Source organism: Scomber japonicus, chromosome 9, assembly GCF_027409825.1.
Source record: "Scomber japonicus isolate fScoJap1 chromosome 9, fScoJap1.pri, whole genome shotgun sequence".
Taxonomy (NCBI): Eukaryota; Metazoa; Chordata; class Actinopteri; order Scombriformes; family Scombridae; genus Scomber; species Scomber japonicus.
Window position 1 is genome coordinate 11,781,054 of NC_070586.1, and position 23,653 is coordinate 11,804,706.

Genomic DNA, 23,653 nt, shown 5'->3' on the forward strand with positions numbered 1-23,653 from the left:
AGTCAAACTGTTAACAACAAGAAAATGTGATAGAGATGTCATAAGATGCCCTTTTGACTGACTGAAACAAATGGCAGTGCAGTGTAGGTCTGTATGTCCATCAAAGACGAGAAAACATTTAACATGAGCTGAGGTTCTGTTTTATATCTATTCTGTGTAAATATGTGTACTACCAAACATTACAACCCATATCTTGAACATCTCATGACAAAACACTTCAATAAACTGCCACAAAAAAACCTTGTGGGAATACTTTCCAAATGAGTTTGAAACCTGCCTACATCTACATGAGCATTAGAGGTCAGGCACTGATGGAGAGTGATAAGGCCTGGCTCCAAGTTCCTCCCAAAGGTGTTGGTTGGGGTTGGGGTTGAGTTCAAGGCCCTGTGCAGACCAGTCAAGGTTTTCAACACTGTACTGGGAAAACTTTTTTTTTAAATGTTTTATTCCATGCTGAAACAGGAAAGGGCTTTCCCTAAACTAGTTCTAAAAAAGTTGGAAGCTCACCATTGTCTAAAACTGTGGTTCCCAACCCAGAAGGCAGGACCTCTGTAAGGGATAATATTTTTATTTTTCAAAAATAACCTTTTTTCATACATTTAAATACTGCATCATTTTACTTTTCAGTGTAATGAAAACAATATATAGTTGAGCCAGCTGTTTGCAGCTCAAATTTGCTCCTTGTGTGAAGGGGTTGCAAGTACACATACAACTCTAATATATCATCATATGTTATTTATAGCATTAATATGTGCTTTACATTTGAACAAGGGGTACCATGAAAGACTCATTCAGTCCATTTTTGTTTGACTTCCATTTTGCAGGCCAAAAATCTGGTATTACACCATATTGTTACACAATGTTGAAAGAAGTACTCAGATCCTTTTCTTAAGTGAAAGCATCAGCAACACAATAAATATAATTAACAAGTATAACATTTAAGTATAGAAGTAGATTATCACTTTTACTTGCAGGATATTTACTTATAATTAAATATTTCTACATTGTAGTATTGATACCTAAGTAAAGGATCTGTGTAGCCCTACTTCTTCCACCACTGCAGGTCAGGTCACACAATCTGATGGATCACCAAACACTCCGTAACACCGGAACTTGATTTTCCCCTTGCTGGCACCTTCACACTTGACCAGCAGCGCATGTGCGAGACATTTAACATCACCGACCTGCTGTTGCTTTAAGAGGTGGAGGCGTGTCGCTTTCTGAGGCTGTCCTTGTATTTGAATATACAGTAGTTCAGCGGGACTGGAGTCGGATTGCGTCGGATGTTTTCCGTCTTGTGAGAGGAGAGAGGAGCACAGCGGGACGCGGTTGTTTGTGTCGCCTGTTATGCTCATCATCCAGGCCTATATTTAACATTTGAACGCTATCATTCAATTAGGAAGGCGTTTTCTCCACCGCATGCACACACACAGGACAGGAGACTGCACGGCTCGCAACCGAGAATATGGACTTGCACATACTGGACCACAGGCTACGGGTCACCTGCATATCCAAGAATGGGCTGGTGAATTTCACACACCCGCTGATAAAGCTGATATTCCTGCGAAACAGGACACGGTAAGAGGAAGAAGAAGATTGATTGGTCCGGGGGGTCAGATGTTTGTTTTTGCTCGGTGTGAATCAGCCGGATGCATGAGATTACCTACAACGTCTCTTCATTCACTGATCCATTACTGGGTTGTTTGCCTGTGCATGCCCTGCTCTGCCTCTCTCTGTGACTTAAAGGCAGAGTGTTGTAGCTGCAAAGGAACTCAAGTCTAGTTGATGTATGATAGATATTTAACATTTTAAAATCTGCATATGAGTCTAAATGGTTGGGGGAGTAATTCATATAATGGAGATGTGATTGCATCCATTATGTTTCCCAATTAATAAGGTTATATTTGCACTAGAATCTGCAGCAGCTTAGTCAACACAGTCATATGTTCACATGCATTTGCTTTGTAGAAAATGCATGTATGTTGCTTCCATCACAGGGCTCAAAATTAGCATCAGCCATCAGCCAAATATGCAAATGGTTGATAGATTTGCTTCACTCACCAGCCCAGAAAACAATGTTAATCTATTGTGTAGATGGTCAAATTTGAACTTTCACTAGCCATTAGGCCATTAGACAAAAAAGTAACATTTGCACCCTGCTCCATTCAGCATAGGATCAGATCAGCATGAATCAAAATGCTTATTAAGCATTCAGTGCCCCCAGCACAGGCTTGCCCTCTCCCATCCAAAGCAAACATCTAGCTTGCAAGTTGACCGGATCTCATGTCGGAATTTAGTACCAGATTTCAGTTAATCCCTGGATATCCTCCTATTGTTATGTAATTGTTTATTGCTCTCTGGCTGCCCTACATATACATGGATAGAAGAAGAGCTCAACATCTGTCTCCATTCTGCCCATGATGAAGGCCAGGCAGTGGCTCAGTCACTTGCTACCATGCCAAGTTACAAATAAGTTGTGAGCAAATATGAGGGGAGATTTTCCTCCTCTGATCGTCTTTGTGCTCTGTGACGTTTGAAGCGCAGATATCACACTGTGTCCTCGAGGATTTTCTTTTTGTAAGCATACTACATGTATCAGCTACAGAGCAGCCCCTCAATAATCAGTTTACCAGGCAGCGGCACTTGCCCATGTCTGAGTATGTGAGCCGTGATCCTGGAAAAAACACTTCCATATTTTATCACCTAAAGCCAACAAATGAAAAATATATATTCTCCTGTCAGACGCTCACTGACACTGTTCATGCCTGGCTGCATCAATCAGCACTCATCTATCTCACAGTATTGGGTAATACAGTATTTGACATGTCCGTATCAGTCAAGAGTGTGTCATGATGACTTGCACCGTAAGTAAACAACTTGTCACTGTGAGTTACTGTGAGTTAACGCAGCAGTTGCATCAGTATCTAAAGTACATGTTCAGAATGATTAATCCTCAATGATCACAAACATTTATTTCAAAGGTATGAGTCTACATGATCGTTGAAACAGGCCATGTTAAGCATGCAGGCCAGGGTCTGACAAAAAAAATAAAAATAGGCTGAGCTCAGACTGAACTAGAAAAAGCATGCAGGCTCCACTTCTTGGATTAGTAGGCCTGTTTGTTTTTCAATTTGCTGTTGTGCATGCTGTGGAGTTATGTCATCATTCTGTGGCGTGGACATGTTTTGCCTTGTTTTTCCTGCTCTTTTTTTTCTGTAGCAGGGATTGGTTCTTTTTTTCTCTCTCTCTCTCTCTCTCTCTCTCTCTCTCTCTCTCTCTCTCTCTCTCTCTCTCTCTCTCTCTCTCTCTCTCTTCTTCCTCTGGTCAAACTATAGGCGATGCAGAGTGGGGAGTGGTGCAGAAGTTTTGAGTTCATGGCAACTCAAAAACAATTGTGGAGCAAAAACAAGCCTGATTGCCTACGTTGTTTTTTTTTTTTTTTTTAGCCCCTTTCTGGCCTCAGCTATTCATTAGAGAACAACTCCCAAAGACTGTGTGTGCAAAGTGATTCAAAAGCAGTCCTGAGCAGAATTTTAAGGAGGTGTAGTCACTTCTAGAAGCCAGGATTATCCCCCAAATTGTTAAAAGGTAGGTTTTTCTTTCCTCCAACATCACCAACACAACTAAAGCAATATAAGCCTCAGCCATCTGTGTTTCTGAGGATGAAAGTGGTCGGAAGGATGTCTTTTGCCTTGTCAGGAAATGAGGACCTTTCTCTGATGAGGCACAGCTTTTTGTCAGCTACACTGTTAATCTGTCAAGGTCAGCAGCATTTATCCATATTTAGACTAAAGGTCAAATAAATGTAAAGCTATGAGAAAGTCAAAAACCCCTTTAAAACTGAGGACATTTGATGATTCAGGGTCAGGACTTGTGTCTTCAATAGATACCGGACACTAAACTCAAGTATGAAAAATACTGATGGATGTTTCGAGTTTCTAATCCTGTGTTGTTGTTGTTGTTGGTGTTTGCAGTCTGTGGGTGTGGTAACGATCAAAGCCCAGTATCAGCCCGATATATCAGGCTGTACTGTACTGTGGATGCAGCCCTGCAGGCTCCAAACAGTCCTCTTTTCTTCTCCTCCGTGGCTCACAAACGAGAGCATGGGTTGGAAGTTGGAACAATGCCTCAGCTGAGCTAGAAACCCGGTAGGGAGTTTTCCACTTGTCTGCCTCAGTGATCTGTCAAGGTTGGGGGCTCTCGTTCCCCTCGTTCCCCCTCGTTTACACAAGGCTGCCCCCTTCCTCTAATAACAAGCAGGGATTTGAAAAAGAAAAAAAAAAAAAGAAAAAACGTCCCCATTGTTCTGAAAAAAGAAGAGCCTGTGAGAAAATGATCGGTCGGTTTGTTGCAAAGCTGTGAAGGTGGCCAACAGTTTGGTGGTCTACTGAAGATGGTCCCAAGATCGCTCGAGGCTCGTTCCTCACTCTCTTGTAACAACATATCCGTTTATTTCACTCTTATCATGTTTCCTCAGCTGGAGCATCAGTTACAGACTCCCCCCACCACCTCCACCACCGCTCACTGCCGCTACAGTATACCACCCGTTGCTTCGTGCAGCTGGATCAAAGTCCAGACTCCTGTGTGTGTGCTTGGTTTTCATCTTCCCAACTCCACCGCTTCCTCGCTACCTGTTGATTCCTCTTGTCTTTTGGTTATTTCCCAACTCCTTCTCTTCATGTTCCTTCACGCTACAATAGACAGAGATTGTTTTTCTTCACCACAAGTGATCACAAAGGCTAGGCCGGTGTCCCTTTTTTTGAAAAGCGCCGTGCAAAACATGTAAGGCTGCTGCAATCGATTCATTTTTGATTAGCTAATGAATTAATCAGTCAATGAAATATTGGTTAGTATATAAAAATGCCCATGGCAAGTTCCCAGAGCCCAAGACAGTGCCTTCAGATTGCTTGTTTTGTCTATCTAACAGTTAATAAGTGAATGACATTTAACTTACAGTGATATAAATTCAGGAAAGCATCAAATCCTCAAGTTAGAGAAGCTTTAGATGGTAAATCTTAAAATCCAGCACTCTTCCAAGTTCAAGTTCAGCTGAAACTAATATGAGCTGTGTGGATTTTGTGAATATCAAACAGTATGAAGAAGGGGAAGAAGTGACTGATAACTCCATAAACATACATATATGTTAACATTGTAGCATGTTATTAATGTAGGCTTAACTACAAATAAAACCTTTTATCTGCATTTAATTATACATGGTCATGCATCACATTATGTATCTATATTTTGTTACAAGGGACAATTGCATTCTTGTAATATCCTGCAAAAGAAGTAAATTGATTTTGCATTTCTGCATTTGCAGGTGTTAGAAATGTATAAAAATTCAAGGTGTAGCAGTTGTAGATAAAAACAATCTTTTTCAATGTGTTGGAGTGATGAAGCAAGTCGAATAACATTTGCAGAGATGGCATTAGACAAATGGATTTTCTAGTCTAGTCAAGTGATTGTCAGTATTTTTATATGAACTTATGGTGAGGCCTCTTTTCTGTTTTTATCTCTACCTCATAAACAGGAAACCAAACAAGCACAGTTCTCCGCCAGATGCATTTCCCTCAAAGCTGCTTGACAGCACTCAAGCAATGTGTTGATTCACTTGCAGGTGTAATAAAAACCTAAGCCTCTGCACGGTCTTCTCCAAAAACACACACCACATGAGATAAAGCTCCAAGCTCCAGGATAAAGCACCTGATTATTCTCACTTGCAGGATAGATGCTTGGCATGCACTACCTGCAGGAAACAGCGAGCAGCGGAGGGTGAAGGGTCAACAGGAAATGAGGGGGGTATTATAACACAATGGGGTAGCTGAGCTTGCTAGCAGAGCTGGTAGCTGGTGTTACAGTGTTCTCTCTTTGTCTCCCTGTGGGGTGATTGTCCCAACTCATGGCAGGGATTACATTTTGCTGAGTCAGTAGTTTTGCGGTCTCATTCAGGCCTCTACTGTAATAGCCTCAGCTGACTGATAAGTAGAGGAAGAGGAAGGTGTATCTCCAGTGAGAAGTTTTAAGAAAACAGGAATGACACACTTCCTTTTTTTAGTGATTCAGAGAAAACAAGGAGAATCATCCATATAGAAACGTTAGCTAAACTCAAGAACGAGGTTTCCGCAAGGAAAATGTTGGTAGTTTGCAAGATGGTTGCACACAGTAGTTGGCGTACATACCCTCTAAAAGCTTCAATTATATCTTTTACTGCTTTACTGAGATGTGTATCCAATGAAAAGTCAGCTATTTGCTTTTAAAGCTGCACTCGGCTCTAAATACTACAGTATCTTACCCTTGATGAACCCCAGCCCCATTGCTATATGGACAAGAAGCTAGCAGATGTGCCATCAGAGCTTGTTCCCAGTTGGCACCATAGATGCTAAATTTATTCAGAATTCACCAAGGATTGAACCCATTTGAAACTTATAAATATTTTATCAGGTTTCTACAAAGTGTAATCTTCCCGTTAGCAACATGCTTACCTTTAGCAACATGCTTCCCGTTAGCAACATGCATCAGAATGTTTAATTTCAGAGGTTCAATGCTTCTTTCTGGAGATTTCTTTTGTAGTTGTGGTTGACTTTTCTCCCCATGTTTTTACATACACAGGTTTGTATGTTTTTGAATTTTTACTCAAGAAGTGGAAACTTTCAAACACAGTTGCTCATCTTTTGTACTTATGCTTAAACTGGGAGAATTTTAGAAGTACCCCTATTGGCACTAGCATCAACTTCAAACTTCTAACTACATTAAATTATTACCTTGACACTGGTCCTTAAAGCTTCTTAAAAGGTGACAAAAGCCACAACAGTGTGTTATAGTTTGAAGTGAGTGTACTGAAAGCACAAAGTGAAAGCCTTAGGTGTGAACTCCCCAGTTTGTCTCATCAATGTCACCTTTTAATGTCAAAGTTGAACAAGAGACTAGAAAGCAAATCTTGCCGACCAGCTTACCTTGTTTTTGCACTTACTAGGGGTGTGACGATACGCTCAGCTCATGAGATGAGACGAGACACGATATTGGGTTGACGAGATCGAGACGAGACGGGATTTTAACTATATTTTTAAGAAAACTTCAATGAGGAAATAAATCAGTTCTTTTATTTGAAATTCACAAAATGGAAATGGACTTGAAATGTTTTAACTAATCATCTTGTAATGAATCCGCTTCTCCTTTACCACTGTTCCTCTCCTCATCTCATACTATTGACTGAGATCTTCTCAGCAGATAGAAGCTGCAACAAGGTTAATGATCGACATGTGACATTATAAAAAGAAGACATGACCTGCAAATGAGCGATAGAAAACCGATCGTCTTTTTTTTGGTGCGACCCTTAATTACAGCTTCGCGAGACAATATTAACTTTGACGAGAAATATTGTCGCGTCGCGAGATCTCGTCGCACCCCTAGCACTTACACTACTAAAGATATATCTTTGGATGTAGAACAAGAAGAATTTTCATGTCCACAAACTTGGATGTAGTTTTGAAGTGTGTTGGTCTCAAAAGAAAATCTTTGCTTCACTGCCTGATTCTTCCTCAAAACCATATTAAATCCCATGGGCCTATTTACTTTTTCCCCATTGCTCTCCTGCTACCCTTTTTCAACATTTCACAAAGGAAACATTCAATGGAGCTGAACACAGCCGCCAGACCGAGAAACAGCCTTTGAAAGCAAATGCTTTTGGCTGCCAGCCGGATGAAGACACAAATATAACAACTATCCAAAGTACAGTAAATTGTAATAATCTTATTTAAGCGCTCTTTTTTTTGTATAGAGAAATTCTGAGATCCACATTAAGAAGGGTGATCTCTATTCCTATTTTATCTCTGTTAATTTTTAACCTCAATGGGTCATATCAGCTGGCAAAAGTGTTGTTTTCAAATATTTAACCAACCCAACTCAGCTCTATTTTAATAACAAGTCACAGAAAGGTCACAAAAGGTAACATTTAAAGATCATGGCCCGATGGATGACTCAAACCCTACATAATGGTATCTGTGCAGACAGATTTGAGCACGTTATAAACTTGTTTTTCATTATAGATGAAAATGTCCAACCCAGTGAATTCAGGCACTCATCGCATTTAGAGTGAACACATCAGAGGGTAACTGAAGCAGTGCCCCAGTTTGATGTGTTACCCACTATTTGCTGTAGACAAAGGAGAGTTGCTGGCATAATGCTGAGCTTGTACTTGTGGTAATTGAGTGACAGCCAGCCCTGACCTCTATGCACATTTCGGAGAACCCCATTTACTTGAGTCCTGGGTTACTGCTATTCCTGGTAACTGAAAATCTGAATCTCCTTTTTTGTTGAATGCAAATGAATAACACTGTTCTTCCACTCTCTTTCTCCTCCCTCTCTCCCTTGTTATCTCCTGCTTTCATGTTTTCTCATTTGCCAACCACATGTCTCCCTCCATCTGTGTTTTCCTCTCCTGTTTTTCAGATGCAAGTTTTTCAGCTTGACAGAGACACCAGAGAACTACACAGTCGTCCTTGACGAGGAAGGTTTCAAAGGTAAAAAGCTCATGTGCACACACTTCTTTCATCACTGTTATCTGGCAGGGTTTGTCCTCTATGTATGAATCTTCATAGTTAACTGTGGCAGTGAGCAATACAGTTTTATACAAAGGACAGACTGTTATTAACTTCATCTCTTTTTCTTTCTTCTTACAAACCTCACGAGGTAGGATGGGTGTACACAACCATATATTGGAGGAGTTGAAGCTGCACAAAAGCACAGATTGTTAAAGTCTAAATCTTGTCAGTTGCAATAAAGTGAGGCAAGAGTACTGAAAGAGTGCTTTGGTTCGCCCCTCAATGAGAAATGTAACCTGTTTGATTAATACAATGTGACAATTATTCTACAAATCTAGTGAGTGGGTATTTGGTCTGAAGAAAACTGGACTTACCATAGGGCTGGGGAATATGTTGATTTTATATCGATATTGTGATTTGAGACTAGATATTGTCGTTGATTTTTGTAATATCGTGATGTGGCGTAATTGTGTCCTTGTCCTGGTTTTAAAGGCTGCATTACACTGAAGTGATACAATTTTCTGAACTTATCAGTTTGTTCTAGCTATTTTATTATTTACTTTTACGCAATTAGTCATTAGATCCACAGTACTGATGATTATTTAAATCGTATTGTGCGAACATGGATATCGAGATATTTGATTTTGTTGCTATTCTGGGCCTTTTACTTATAAAGGTCAAGTGCAGCTTTAGGGGAAAACTACTTCACTTGTTTCTTTTGAGTATAAAGTTCAAGCTGTAATTGTGTTTAAAAATCTTTTAATTAAATGATTTGTAAGAAGTTGAAAGCATAAAATAGTGTCAAATTACTCACAAATATACATAAGCGGTGCTCTGATCCACCTTAAATAGTAAGTGGTAAATGGTGTTTTTATCCAAAGCACTTTACAATGTTTCTGCTGCTCACTCATCCATGTACACACACACACACACACACACAACACACAACACACACACAGATGGCAGAAAGCTACCACACACAGGGTACTGGCAAAACCATTGGGAGCAATTTGGGGTTCAGTATTTTGCCCAATGACACTTCAACATGTAGACAGGAGGAGTTAAAACCATGACCTTATGATTAGTGGATGATCCACTCTGTCTCCTGAGCCACAGCCGCCACTTAAAGGTCAGTCCACCTTAAATGAGCATTGTCAGGTTGTTGCTTACTTTGGGGCTACATGACAATCACTGATCTGCTGACACAGGTATTTTCTCTATTTGAAGTTAAGCAGTATGCAGTAAAAGTTGCCTAATAGCTAGCAGTAAACTTAAGGAAGTCCTGTTTGCCAGTTGTTATTGCCCCCCAAAAAAATCATGATTTGTTGAAGGTCACATTTTTTCAGTGACAATAGCCTTTCAGTAGCACCACCCATGTAAATATACTTTTCTTGAAAGCAAAAACAGCCGAAGATATTGTGCACTTTGGATGTTTGCCACTATTTTTGAAATTGATTGTATATCTGAACAATTAGACCAAGATAATGGATCTGTTAGTTAAGCCTTCTATTAATGTTGCCTGTAGAGCTTACCTTTCTCTCCCCCTTTACACTTTTGGGACAGTCAGCATCAATCTAACTATCTGTGTACACTTTATACTCTAATCCTTTTACCATCCAGTCATTTTTGTCTAGTTCTTTAACACAGATGTAGTTGTTAAAGGCATATATTGCCTCTGGGTGCTCCGTTTCTCTCTCTGTCTCCTTCGCTCTCCTTCTAACTGAATGCCTATTTTAAGAGGTGAAAGCTGGTGTAGCAAAGCCACAAGGGGCTTCTGTGACAAATTATGCCAACCAGAACAGTGGCCTTTTTGAAGGGGAGTAAAGCAAATGAAAAAGAGGTGTTCACTGCAGGAGGTGGACGCCATTTGCGTAATGATTTTAGCACACGCAATGGAAATGAAACCATAAAAAAAAATAATAATAAAAATACAAATTTGTGCCTCCTCTGAAGGTTTCCAAGACTTGGAAAATGCATATCAACCAAGTGGAGGAACCATTACCTCCTACTCAATATTTAGAAGTTCTTTGCTCTGCAGTTGAGTGTTTTTATGTAGAGCTAGGAAATTATTCATCAATTCATCATTTAGACTTTCAAAGTAAGAGTAGGCTGTGCCGGTATGGGTTTTTTTTGTCTTAGCACAGTGGAAAAACAACATATACCTGCAGTTCAGTGGGGACAACATTGACGCCAATTTCTATGCATATAGTTAAGCTAGGTTCATGCTTAAGGCGGTGTCCCTGGTGCACGGGTGCAAGGTCAAAAATAACGGCATCGCGCTAAGCGTGAAGGCTCTGCAGGTTGATGTGGTGCTTGCTTACGAGCACCGCAGTACAACTTATTTTTGGCATGCACACTCTAACACTGGGGACAGTGTTGTGCATAAATCTCACTTCATGAGTGTTATGCTGTCAAAAAACACATCTCGCCTTGTGAACATAAGAATTATGACTGATCCACACTGTGATCACCAATGCTATTCACATACAGGCTGGCTCTTACAGTGCAAACCTCTGGTAGAGAGATGTGTTACTAGCGATATTCCCTATGGTGAGGAATACACTAAACACACTCACATACACAGCAGAGAGTGTCTTTATCTTGTTCTACCCTTTTCAACTCTGCTCGGGAGGCAAGTGAGGACAACTGCAGGGGAAACAGCCAGACAACCATTGACTGTGGTGCGTTAATGCACCTTGATGCCTCCTGTAATTTTCACTAGCCCTATTAGAAATGACAGTGATAATGGTAATGAGCTCAGCCATGCAGTAGGCATCTCATATTGCGGTAATGCCTTTATCCTCACAGTCCTATGTAAGAACCAGATTCTGGTGTGTCTAAGTTATCACCCCCATATCACATCCTTCCAGCCTCTTGTTGACTTCCTGGATAGACACCTGTTTCCCAGGTAGTTGCCAGGTTCAACTCTAGTTGTGTTTTGGGACAGAGTGAAATATCCTGCTTTTCCATTTTGGCTCAGACACTCAGGATGTTACAGCCATATCTGAGGCATTGCACTGTTTGAACTTTGACTTTTAGTCCTTCCTTACCACCCGCTAGGAGACACACGCGAGTGTGTGGACACTAATGCATTGCTATCATGTCACACTCCACGTCCAGGCATGTTGTGGTGGTGTAGGTGTAGTAGGACTCTCCTGGGCAAAACTTTTACTTATGTCACACCATGTAGTATAAATAGCAGGGGTGTTTTCGGTCACCATGCCAAAGGAAACGGCAGGGGCTGGGGTGAAAGGAAGTGAGTGTATGATATACACATATATTTGGTTTCTGCAGTTAATGTATAATGTGAACTTGCTACAAGCAATGTCCATAGTGTTGATTTTAAAGTATTTTTTCATTCATCAGTTCTTTTTCATTTCATTATTTACCCTTCCAACACAAAATATAAACTGAAATGACATTTTACACATTCCATCATTGAAAAGGGGCAGGGAGAAGCATAATCTTACAGTACCTGCCAGTCTACTTCTCAAAAGGCATCAATACACACATATATTACAACCAATAGCATAAAACTAAATCATGAATACTGCTTGTTAAGCTTTTATTGTCCAATTACTTAGTCTGCATACATTTTTTCTTAAAGTGAATAATAGTTGATTAAAGGGAACACTGCTGCTTGAAAGTAGTGCATCCAAAGTTTTTAAAGGAAATTTCCCTGTGATCACAATCACCTGTTGCCACACATACAATCTGCTGATTATTTTCAGGCAATAATCTGATTTTATATAGTTTTATAGTTTCCATTACCCATATCTTGATTAACAGTCTATTGGTTTCTTCCCTTGAATTAATCCACCTTATTTCTAATATTATATTAGTTTTGTGTTTCTCCACAACTCTTCATAGGTACAGCATTTGTAGTGCCATATAATCCTATTATATATAATAATGCCAAAAAACTTTGCTCAGTTCAGAATTGCAATACTTTTGGACACTTTTGTATATTTAGAAGCTACATGAGGTTTCCAAGAAAGCTTACAGTCTGTTATTACACCCCACATGTTAATTTTGAATACTCGTCTGTGTAAACTCCATCTATATTATCCTCCTTATTTCTGTAAAATCATCTATCCAACTTTACTGCTTCAGTTTACAACACAGGTTTAATATCAAAACCCCACAGCACAAGATGACCTTGATGACATCATTGGAGTTATTTTCTCAGATTTTGCAAAGCTCCTTCCAGACCCACAGAGGACATTATGCTGCATTTTTGGAACACTGAGTAACTGTCCATTATGAGTAAACTGGCCTCTATGTGTAAACAAATGGAGTGGATTGCCCCTTTTTAAAACTGGGATAAATTTGGTTACATAGTATAACCATTCTCGTAACAGCATCTAAACGATTACGTTTTGCATCTGCACATTGAAATATAGTCACTGAAATACTGTTATAACAACACTTTTTAACCTAGATGATCAAATATTTATTCCATATATTTCTCACATAAGCATATAGACATGATGCATACTGTGCTTATGCCAGCTGACTCACTGACCATCCGCCCTCTTCCTAACCCCATCCAGAGCTCCAGCCCTCCGAGCACCTTCAGGTAGAAGGCTCCATCTGGCTGCCCCTCAACGTGGTCTCTAATGGCAACGCCTCCAGCAGCTCTCAGGCCGTGGGTGTGACCAAGATCGCAAAGTCGGTCATCGCCCCGCTGGCTCAGCAACATGTCTCTGTGTTTATGCTCTCCACATATCAGACTGACTTCATCCTGGTGAGTCCCATCTACTTTGTGGATTTTACTTTTTAGTGTCTGGTACACTCTTTTCCACTCCAGTCTAATCAGTGCCGACAAGTATCTTGTAAAAATGGAGGCACTCTAAGCTATACACTGTTGTATAATTATGAGACATATGGAGCAATATTTCAAACTCTCTAAATGTAGAAGCACTCTTGAACTCTACTCTCGCCGAGAAGCCTCTCACGAACTGAGCATTGCCAGACAAAGGAAGCCACACTGTCAGCGTTTTGTCCACCCACCAATTTTGCAGATAAGGAATTAATACCCAACAGAGCTGAGGCCTCTAAAAGTTAGTTGATGTATTACATGTAGAAGTGTTAAGTTGGCAAAAATAGATAACAACTTGACAGATGTTTGTGTCAGCAAGTGCTGTATATTAACAGTCGGCATGTTGTGTAAGTTCTAATATTAAAAAGTACAGTAAGCAGTCTTCCCATCAATATTTATGTCCCACATCTTATTTTTTGTGTAGGTGAGAGAGAAAGACTTGTCTGTGGTCGTCACCACTCTGGAGGAGGAGTTCAATATCTACAGAGAGGTGGGAGGAGAGTCTGTCCCTGTGCACTGCCAGGATGTTTCCAACGGCCTCCAAAAGAACGGCAAAGAAGGTAGAGATCAAGAGGTCACAGTCCTGTTTAGTATGAGTTAGTATGAGAGCTTGCATCTTTCGTATTGATTGAGCTTGAGCTTGTCTCTGGGGACAAAGTTAAGATCCTCTAGCACCACCTTCTGATTTAATGCACAAAGTGTGAAGACTTTTTTTTCATCACAAAGGAAATTAAAAAAAATACAAGTTAAGAAATACTAGAACATTTTACACTTTTACATGGCTTAAATAAGACTAATAACAGTGTGTAAAGGTGAGATTACGTACATTAAAGACAACTTTTCCGAAGATGAAGGTCAAAACATCTTTATAAAATCATATCGACACACATCCACTGTACTTACTAAATGATCTGGCACTTTTAGATGTAAAAATGTTGTATATAAATTTATTAAATAATGCTGTATTAGATGTGCAATTGCCGCTGCCTCACTAAAGCTACCATGTAGAGTTTTTGACCACATGTAGAGCTATGGAGTTTTTCATAAATCTGTCCTTGACCATGACATCACCCATTGGTTTGTGGACTCCCATTTTGAAGCCTTGAGTCTTGCATTTTGTCCTTCACCAATCTGGGTGTTTTTTGGAGCCAGAATTGATGAAAAGTGTTTTTTTTGGGGGGGGGGGGGGGGTTCAGTTTTTTTTTTTTTAGATACATTTGGCCGGACAGCAACACCTCATGCACCCGCTGTGTAAGCGACTAGTCAGCCACAATGTAACCACGCCTCAAAAAAACATATCCTTATTTATCTGTTTTACTCTTGATGGGACCATACTTTACAAAACAAACATCATGCTGTATTGAAAACTTAAAATTAGCAATTGAGACTATGAACACATAAGGAAAGTGTTTAACAAAATCAAGTGAGAAGTAGGATCATTTTTGCATAGACTTCTATTCAAACAGACTTCCTTTTGGAGCCAGTGGAGTCACCCCCTGCTGGCCACTAGAGAGAATGCAGGTTTAAGGTACTTCTACATTGGCTTCACACAGTCCCAGAGCTACCGTCTTGGCTGATGCAATATATATTCTTGCTAAAGATTTCACAGTATTTCACTAATCTACAGGTGATGAAATGCTTTCAACACACTTGTTAGACTTTAAGAATACATAGTGTGTTTGAGGAATAGTGAAGGTAAACAAAGTTTGTTTGTTGAAGAAAGCCACTATTGTAATAAATGTCATATTTATTGCATATTTCTAATGCACAAGAAAATAATATATGTTCAATAAACCACTGCAGAAACAAAACTGCATTAGAAAATTTGACCTGTCACATCGGGTAAGGATGTGTTTTTCCTAAATGCAGCAAATAAACTAAATCCCATTCATCAAAATGTCTGCCAAGTCCCACTAAATGTCTAATTGAATTCCTGCCAGCTGCTTTATGGATGAAACATCATCAAAATACTTTACCTGCAGGGTGTGAGTAGTTATATAAAGCTTTACTATTCTATTTAATTCTATGCATTCTGTGTAAAACAGGCAGCAGGATTGTGTTGCCACAGTTCATGCTCTGTAATCAAGCTGCAGACATAAACAGATCTTTACTCTTTTGATAGTTAGATTTTCCAACTCAGCAGTGCTGCCACAGTGTTACAGTTTGCAAGAAGAAGAAGCAACCAAGAACAGTAATGTCAAAAGTTGATGTGAAACGTGGAAGACTGAAGTGCCTTTTTTGAGAGTAACCCTGAAAAGAAAAGCGATTCAAAGCAAAGTTAAATGCAATATCATAGTCTACGAAATATACCTTTTTTAAAAACATTATTACTTATGTTAAATATCCAAAACATACTAAGTATATAAAAAAGTATAAAGTTACAGTAATAAGTGTGCCTGTTTTTAATGAATGTTCCAGCTGGTTTTCTTCTGACAATCAGCCCTGATGGTCATTGTAAAGAGTGAAATGAAATATGTATTTATAGCCAGAGGAACTGCTGGACATGGACACCTGCTGTACTTAACAAAGCCAGTGTTTGCCTTATTAAACAAACATTGCAATGCATGACATGTAATGAAACAATGAAACAGGCTGGGTCCACTGAAGCTTTCAAACATAAATAAATGTTTTAAGCTGCACTGAGTTAGTTTGTTATTTTTACATCATCATGAAGTTCAGAACATGCTGTACAATGAAAGCAGTACATGCAATTGTAATGAAAAGTGTGTCCACCCTTTCAGAGTCTTCCATATATCAGCAGCTCCAACATGTCAGCATTATATCAAACTCTTAAGAAAAACTTTTTCTTTTTTTTTTGACTTGACACATTTTTTTCTGACTTGCTCGGAAATGTTTCACCCACCAGATAAAATGTTTACTTGTGCATAATGCAAATTCCCTTGGTAACTTGTGGTCACAGTTGTGACCTAAATACAACACTGATTACACTACTTTTATCTGCAAGACTGAAGAAGAGTAACAGAGTAGGAGGTCTGTTATCATTGAGAATATGTTACAAACCTGCTAACTGAACCTCTCTTAAGAACCAATGACTTATTAAATTATGAAATATAGATATTAATTGTTAAATGCACTTTTCAGTTGAACTAACCAAATTCACACACAAAAAGTGCTTCACTGAAAACTTAATTTGTAAAAGAAGAAATTGTTCAGTTTGTCGATTTCAGTGTTACTTTTAAGTTATCATAAGTAAAGCCAAAAACTTGTAACTGCAACAATGCCTCTGTCCTTTTTTTAAATGACAGTTTTTCAAGTCTGTCCTAAAACAGTTGCCCCGGTGCACGAATGAACACTGACACATTTTTTCTTGCTGTAATCATTCCTCCTCTTCATGCTGACCATTTAGAGACCCCTTCATAATGCAATTTAAATGTAAGAGATAAGGGACAAAATCCACAGTCCTTCTGTGTTCAGATGCATTTAACAGTTTATCTAAAGATATAATGAAGCTCCAGCTGTCCAGATTAATCTTTCAAAGTTACAGTCTTTTTAGAGCCACATTTCCTCTTTTTGTTACGTTCCTTCCACTGCAGCTGAACAGGAAAACACTGTCCACTGAGACACAAAGAAGGAAGTTTTTTTTTTTACTAAAAAGACTGTAAATGTGGAACATATCCACTTTATTTCACAAACTAACACTGCTGAAGCACCATATTATCTCCACATAAACTTTGAATGCAGTACATTTTGCTCTGAATGAGGAGGCAATATTTTAATCATCCCTATGAAAAGACTGAATGATTACAGTTCAGTGTTCATTTGGGCACCTGCCTATTGTTTTAAGACAGTCTTGGCTATCCTTTTAAAGTAAGTTCTCTCTTATATGAGTTTAATTGATATTTTAAAAGTAAATGTTTAGAAATGTCTGAAAAGATATTTTTTATATAGGAAAATACAAGAAAAATGTAGTGTGATAGCACATGTCCAGTACTTCCATAAACCAATGCTGTCTTTTCTCTTCCCAGCCATCCAGCCTACAGTTCACCCAGTGCTGATCCCCCAGAACCAATTCTGTGTGATGTCTCTGGACCCGGACACACTGCCATCCATCGCCACCACGCTAATTGATGTCCTTTTTTATTCCAGCAGGTGAGACCACATCTCCTCACTCCACTGCAGTACTTGTTAAAAAACACAAGGTGGCAGCACATGACCCAGACTAGACATCAACTCGTTTGATTGTGATGTTCTTAGGAAATTATAACACCTCCGTTTATCTGCACCGACATGATTCAATATGAGTTTTTTATATTGATGCTGTTTTAGATTATGGTTACAAGCTCTAATAAAAAAGTGTAAGTGTGAAAATTGCACTCTAAATGAGTCTTGTACCATGAGCAGAAATTGGATATAAGTACATAAATAGGATAATTTCATCATTTTACCATGTTTTTATTCCCTTTTTAAACAAACTCAATATTTTTATTATTCTCAGTTTTAGTTCCTATTTTGAAGAATGATCTTAATATAACGTCATACCTTTTACCTTTTTTTCTAAAACGAATGAATGTGTTTCTTCTTCTCTAGCCCCAAAGAGGATGTGCAGTCATCTCCTAGCCAGGACCTGGACTGCGTCAAGTTTTTCTCCTTCTCCCTCATCGATGGCTACATCTCACTGGTGATGGACACAGAGGCTCAGAGACAGTAAGGCTTCTAACCAACTTTCTCACATTGACCCAGACCACATTTGACACCTCAGTGCAGATGTGTGAAAAATGCAATATGCTTCTATTTCAGACCACTGGTTATGTCCCTTGGTAAAGTGAATATTAGGGGTGGATGTAACCCAGTCTTTCTCCTGGATTAGTGTCAGGGCAAATCACGTGTATGAGTAATAATAATAATAAAGACTCAGAAAAGAACAGACAGTGCATAAATGATACCTGAGTAAAAAAAATAAATACCAGAGATTTTTTGGCATGGCTGTAGCACCATTCAGTAATATTAAGATGATGTGTAGTTCCTTCTGACACAGTTAACTGTATTTAGTCCTATCAGTCCTAACATTACCAAATATTACCCATTGTTAGGGTAAGATTGATTTAGCAAAGCAACTCATGTTAACTGTAATAAACCTATGTATCCGTTTCAGCGTCTGTGTATTTCCCCTTTCGACCTCATAAAATTGTGTATGTTTGCACTCGGTTGCTTGGAAATCAGTGGTTATTCTCTGTGCTCTAGGTTTCCTGCTGATCTGCTTTTCACCAGTTCCTCCGGAGAGCTGTGGAGAATGGTGCGGATAGGGGGACAACCGCTAGGTTTTGGTAAGACCACTTCCTTTGAAAGGCTTCAGAATGTGGTAATTTACTCTGCATACTGTATGGCTTTTTTCCGTCTGTGTTCGTGGCATTTGATGTCAGATAAGAAGTCTTTGTAGGTTAAACGTCTGGTGACACAAAATAGAGTGAACGGCACCTCTTTATCATCTTTACAAACTTTGATGCATTAAAAAAAATTCAGGACAGGAGAAAAAACAGTAGATTAAAATGTGCAGACAAGCAGTTTGAAATACTCCATCATGGCTGGAATGCAAAGTGAAATCACATTTTTTCAGTTGGACATCAAGAAGCCCCAAAAATATAGTTTAATTTTTTTGGTAACCACTGGCGTTTTATTTTCCCTGTATGAATTTGATCTCAATATTGATTCCAATTTAAGATAGACGAAAAAGTCAGTACTAGCAGAAAAAGAAAAAATAGGGAAATTATGGGAACAGGACAAGCTGTCATTTCATGTTTTTGTGGTCTTTATTACTTTTTTGTAGTTTATAGCATAGTTAAATCACATGCATGTTGACTCAAAACAGAATTGTATAAAAGGCGAAACACAAGATGGCCAATGATTGATTCTTGATTCAGAAGTGTGCTTGTATTTTCAGTATATTTCTCCTCCACTTTTTCTTTGTTTTTAGATGAATGTGGGATCGTTGCTCAGATATCTCAGCCTCTGGCCGACAGCGACATTTCTGCCTATTACATAAGCACCTTCAGCTTCGACCATGCTCTGGTGAGTCTCACATCTTCATGACATTGTTTTCCTATCAGTGAAATAATGAACGGCAATATACCAAAATAAAAAGTTGTCATCATGGTGAAAACTTGCTACCCAATGCTTATATTTGTTGTATGTATTACAACTATCTAAGGTATTTATTCAGGCTTTTTCTTCATGTGGGAGTTCAGACAGATAAAGACAGATAAAGACAGAGCTTATGTCACATCAACCAGCATTCCTCTGATTCAACAAGAATGTCAAAGTCAGACATTCAATATCATTTCAAGGGTGTTTTTACTTATACAAGTTTGTCCATAGATTTGGTACAAAATGTATAAGGCATATGTTTTGAATGCACATTTTCATTCTAATAATCCTATGATGTAGGCAATAATGTATTATTTTCTAATTAATACTGTCATTAATTATATATAATTATAATTATATCGTGACCTGACAAGGCATTTTTAGCATTTTATTTTTATGTACTTAAATTTAAGTTCTGAGAATTATACATTTGTCCTTTTTAATTTGATGTCCATGTTGGTGTGTAAACCTTCTGTTGTGTTTTGGAATAGATCTTTAGGAATGTTTAGGCTAAAATAAAGACTTCTTCACTGTAGTCCTCTCCCAGATGTTATTAATATTATATATAATAGGTTAGGGTGAGCTTTTTCAATGTATAAGAGAAGCAGTTAAATTAATTTGATATATCCATGTCAGGGTATTTGTGGCATGCATACATTTCCAACACATGAGATGCTGAAACACCACATTTGCTTTGTGGTTTCAAAGATTTCCGTATCGATTTGACTTTCCTATTTAGCACACATTGGCAGTTTTGTTAAATTCATCTGTATCTCTCTGCCAACTTAATCAGTAACCCCTGCAACATGAATTATCTTGAAGTTACCGAGAAATGATTATCTAGGTAATTTCATTGCAGTTACTCAGAAACTTATCGTAGACTGACTGTCTCTCTGTGACTGAGTGAATGAGCAAAGGAAAATTTCCCTCCTACATCAGTGAGATTCATGCATTTTTTAAAGCATTCTTGTGCCATTAAGTAAGACTGGAGTAGTCTGTCACCTCTTCAAATTACATCACACATCCGAGTGTTGTTTTTGGTTTATGTGGATCAATTTCACCTTGACTCTCTATTATATTATATTATATTATATTATATTATATTATATTATATCATATTATATTATATTATATTAAGCTATAACTTTTCAACTCTTAAGCGTTTCTAGGTCAGTGTGAGAGATTCAATTCAATTCTCAAACAAAAGCAGTTCAATGGGCTTTACATTAAAAGAAACATCAAGAAAATGTAACTAAACAGAAACATCATGCATACATACGCATAAAATCACATATGTATGTGTATATATATATATATATATATATATATATATATATATATATGAATATAAATATAAATGCATACAACCAAGAACATTCTATACAAATATGGTGTGTTCATTTAAGAAAACGCTCATCTGAAAAGGAAGGTCTTCAGTTTGCTTTTAAAAGAACAGTGTTGGAACGAGTCTTAATTCAGCAGCCAAACTGTTGATGAGATGAAATAGAGTTAAATGGAGTTCCACATCCATCCATGTTTTTTTGTTTTACTCCTACTTTTTTGGCAGCTGTTTGAATTGAATTTTGAAATGTGTTTTCTCATTTTCATAACTGTACTATGCCGTGCAGGAAGTCACATAACGTAAAGCGTCTTAGTCATAGCAGTACATTCAGTCAATACCATGGAATTGTATAGTAAGAGGAACCTTGTAATCCTAACCCTGACCCTTTAGTGTGAGTTTTACCGGAAACAGGCCTAATAATAACAATTGCCACTGATAAACGTATAATGTATCTGTACTTCTGCTTTCCAAATTCTTGGGAAGTTCTTTGCATCCAAACACAGCAAGGTAAATGTATTAAACCAGGGAAAATGATCTCAGCTTTGCTTGAAGAGTTTAACAGTATACATTTAATTATTTTTCTCACTTTAATTTTGTCAGCATAATACGTCTACGTTTTCTGGGTCAAATTGGCACATCTTAAAGAGGAAGGAAGAAATTAATGGAAGTCATTTAGAAAGTGCTTGACTGAATAGTCATAGTAACTGAAATAGGTGAGGACATTCCCTATCACTTAACAGAACAACACTGCGTCACTAGGACATGTGAGAGAACATGTGCATATGGGCTGATGGGCTGAACCACTTACCGGTTCATATATCAGTAATTTAGTCATAACCGTGCTATTTTCACTGAAGTCGAGTGGATATTCCCATAAACACCTTGAATTTACTGGAAACTAAAGTATGTGGAATACTGCTAGTGAGATTTTAGAAGTTGTAAATCAGTATTTTATTGATTGGAGTGTGTGAATTTTTGATTTTATTGTTCACATTGAACTTGAATCCACAAACAGGTTCACAGCACTCACCTGATCTTGCAAAGTTCTAACAAAGAGCATACGCATTTTAGCTGCACAACTGTCCATTCTCTATGAAATGGTAAAATGGTTATGAGTAATGTGAAAGATGTTGGGTTAGGGAGGATCCCACGATGTAATCACTGACTCCGCAGTTCCCCTCTGTCCTACAGAGCATTTTTGTGTCTTTTAGCTCATAGTTTTGAGCAAAACAAAACTCTAACCCACTGTACACCAGTACAACCAGCCCTAAACAGAGAGACAGACAAACATAGTGGAGCTTTTAGCACATAAAATAGATATTTCCCTCAGGTGTTTGAGATCAACGGTACTAATGGTGTTTTATATCTGCTATATGTGTAAATAGGCAACTCTTTGCTCACAAGTTCATAACACTGTCCAAAAATCAATAAATGCCTCTTTAACTTTTTGCTTCTCCTCTACTATTATCCAGGTTCCCGAGGAGGATATAGTGAGTGTGACAGACATGCTCCAGCATCAGAGGAAAGAACCAGCCACCAGCTGATATCTGAAGTCCCATCTGAGCTGGACCATCAGCTCAATATGGCCCCCCCACCCCACCCCGCTCACTCCAGCTCCAGTAGCCAGGGGTGGCAGGGAAGCAGGAAAGGGAGGCTTAACTCTGTGCCTAGACTAGCACTGCATCGCCAGCAGTATTAACTACTATGAACTTGCCATGAACACCAGAAGCGCTTCCCTTATGGTGTGCACAAACAGTTTGTCTATGAGGCCTCCTGTCTTACCTATTCAAGGCAGAATGCACTGAGCTCACACGTGCACATCCAAATGCACAATAAAATCCTTAACACACACACACACACTTGCACATTCAAATTCACAAGCACAAAGTCAGACTAAAAAACATGTATGAACAACTCTTTCTCTCTAATACATGATATTGTGTGGTGTGTGTGTGGTAAAGTTGAGTTGTTCGAAACATAATTTTGCTGCATAGAGCAGAACACACTCTTATATAATTTCTCCAGTGCTATAAGCACACAAATTAGTCTTCTGGTAATGTTGATATCATAATGTGTCTGAACAACCTTCTTTTTTTCTTTTCTTTTTTCTTTTAAATGAAAGGCCATTCCCAATAATAAAACTCTTTGTGAAAGTGTGAAGCTTAAAATGCAATGCAGTTGTGAGAATGTTGAGCTTACATTCATTTTCATGCAAAAGACAACAGAGATTTTTTATTTTTTTGACAACAGGGCTCACCTTTTGGTTTGAAAAAGAATGTGCAGGTAGTATATTAAAACTACTACAAATGCTGTCGAGCATAACAGTAGGCTTGATCAGTGTTTTTTGAAAGGTCAGCATTTTGTAACCATAACATTACCCAAGGTCAATAACACTATGTCTTATTTTTTTGTTATTTGCACAATGAACTTTTACTTTAGCTATTAGCTTATCACGTAGATTTTTTTCTTTGGTACAACTACATTTTGTACAATTTGAAGTAAAAGTATGCTGTAAACATTTGTAATTTTTTGTGCTGCTTCATTCAATAAAAAGTATTGAAAATAAGTGTTTTTTTGTTGATTTCTTGGCATAAGCAAGTTGGATTTTTTCACCTCGGGAAAGGCAAGATTATGCCAGTCATACCTCACTCATGAGTCAAGTTTGTTAAATTAGGATGATGGGATTTTGTTCTTTGACAGCAATGGAAAAAATGATTGTCACTCTAATACTAATGATTGTCCATGAGTCTTGAAGCCTTTACACACCTCATAGGTGATGAAATAAAAGCCTAATAACCTCCACCCCAGCTGGATATGCATTGAGGCTTATGTATTGAAATAAGATAT

At 38.4% G+C, this 23,653-nt stretch overlaps 1 protein-coding gene across 1 annotated transcript; it reads left to right on the plus strand.

The window, feature by feature from the left end:
• The first annotated feature begins 1,277 nt into the window (after window positions 1–1,277).
• On the plus strand, window positions 1,278–22,607 carry castor1 (cytosolic arginine sensor for mTORC1 subunit 1). Its single transcript, XM_053326213.1, has 9 exons — window positions 1,278–1,578; window positions 8,449–8,519; window positions 13,094–13,287; window positions 13,787–13,922; window positions 17,349–17,472; window positions 17,911–18,027; window positions 18,565–18,647; window positions 19,295–19,389; window positions 22,279–22,607. The coding sequence occupies exons 1-9, from the start codon at window positions 1,466–1,468 to the stop codon at window positions 22,348–22,350; spliced, it is 1,005 nt and encodes a 334-aa protein (XP_053182188.1). The 5' UTR covers window positions 1,278–1,465; the 3' UTR covers window positions 22,351–22,607.
• Window positions 22,608–23,653: the final 1,046 nt, after the last annotated feature.

What these genes read in the sequence shown, in the direction of transcription:
- castor1 (XM_053326213.1), top strand. Translation starts at nt 1,466, where the DNA reads ATGGACTTGCACATACTGGACCACAGGCTACGGGTCACCTGCATATCC. An exon ending in CCAAAAGAACGGCAAAGAAG is followed by an intron (nt 13,923 to 17,348) that starts GTAGAGATCAAG and finishes TTCTCTTCCCAG; the next exon opens with CCATCCAGCCTACAGTTCAC. An exon ending in GGGACAACCGCTAGGTTTTG is followed by an intron (nt 18,648 to 19,294) that starts GTAAGACCACTT and finishes CTTTGTTTTTAG; the next exon opens with ATGAATGTGGGATCGTTGCT.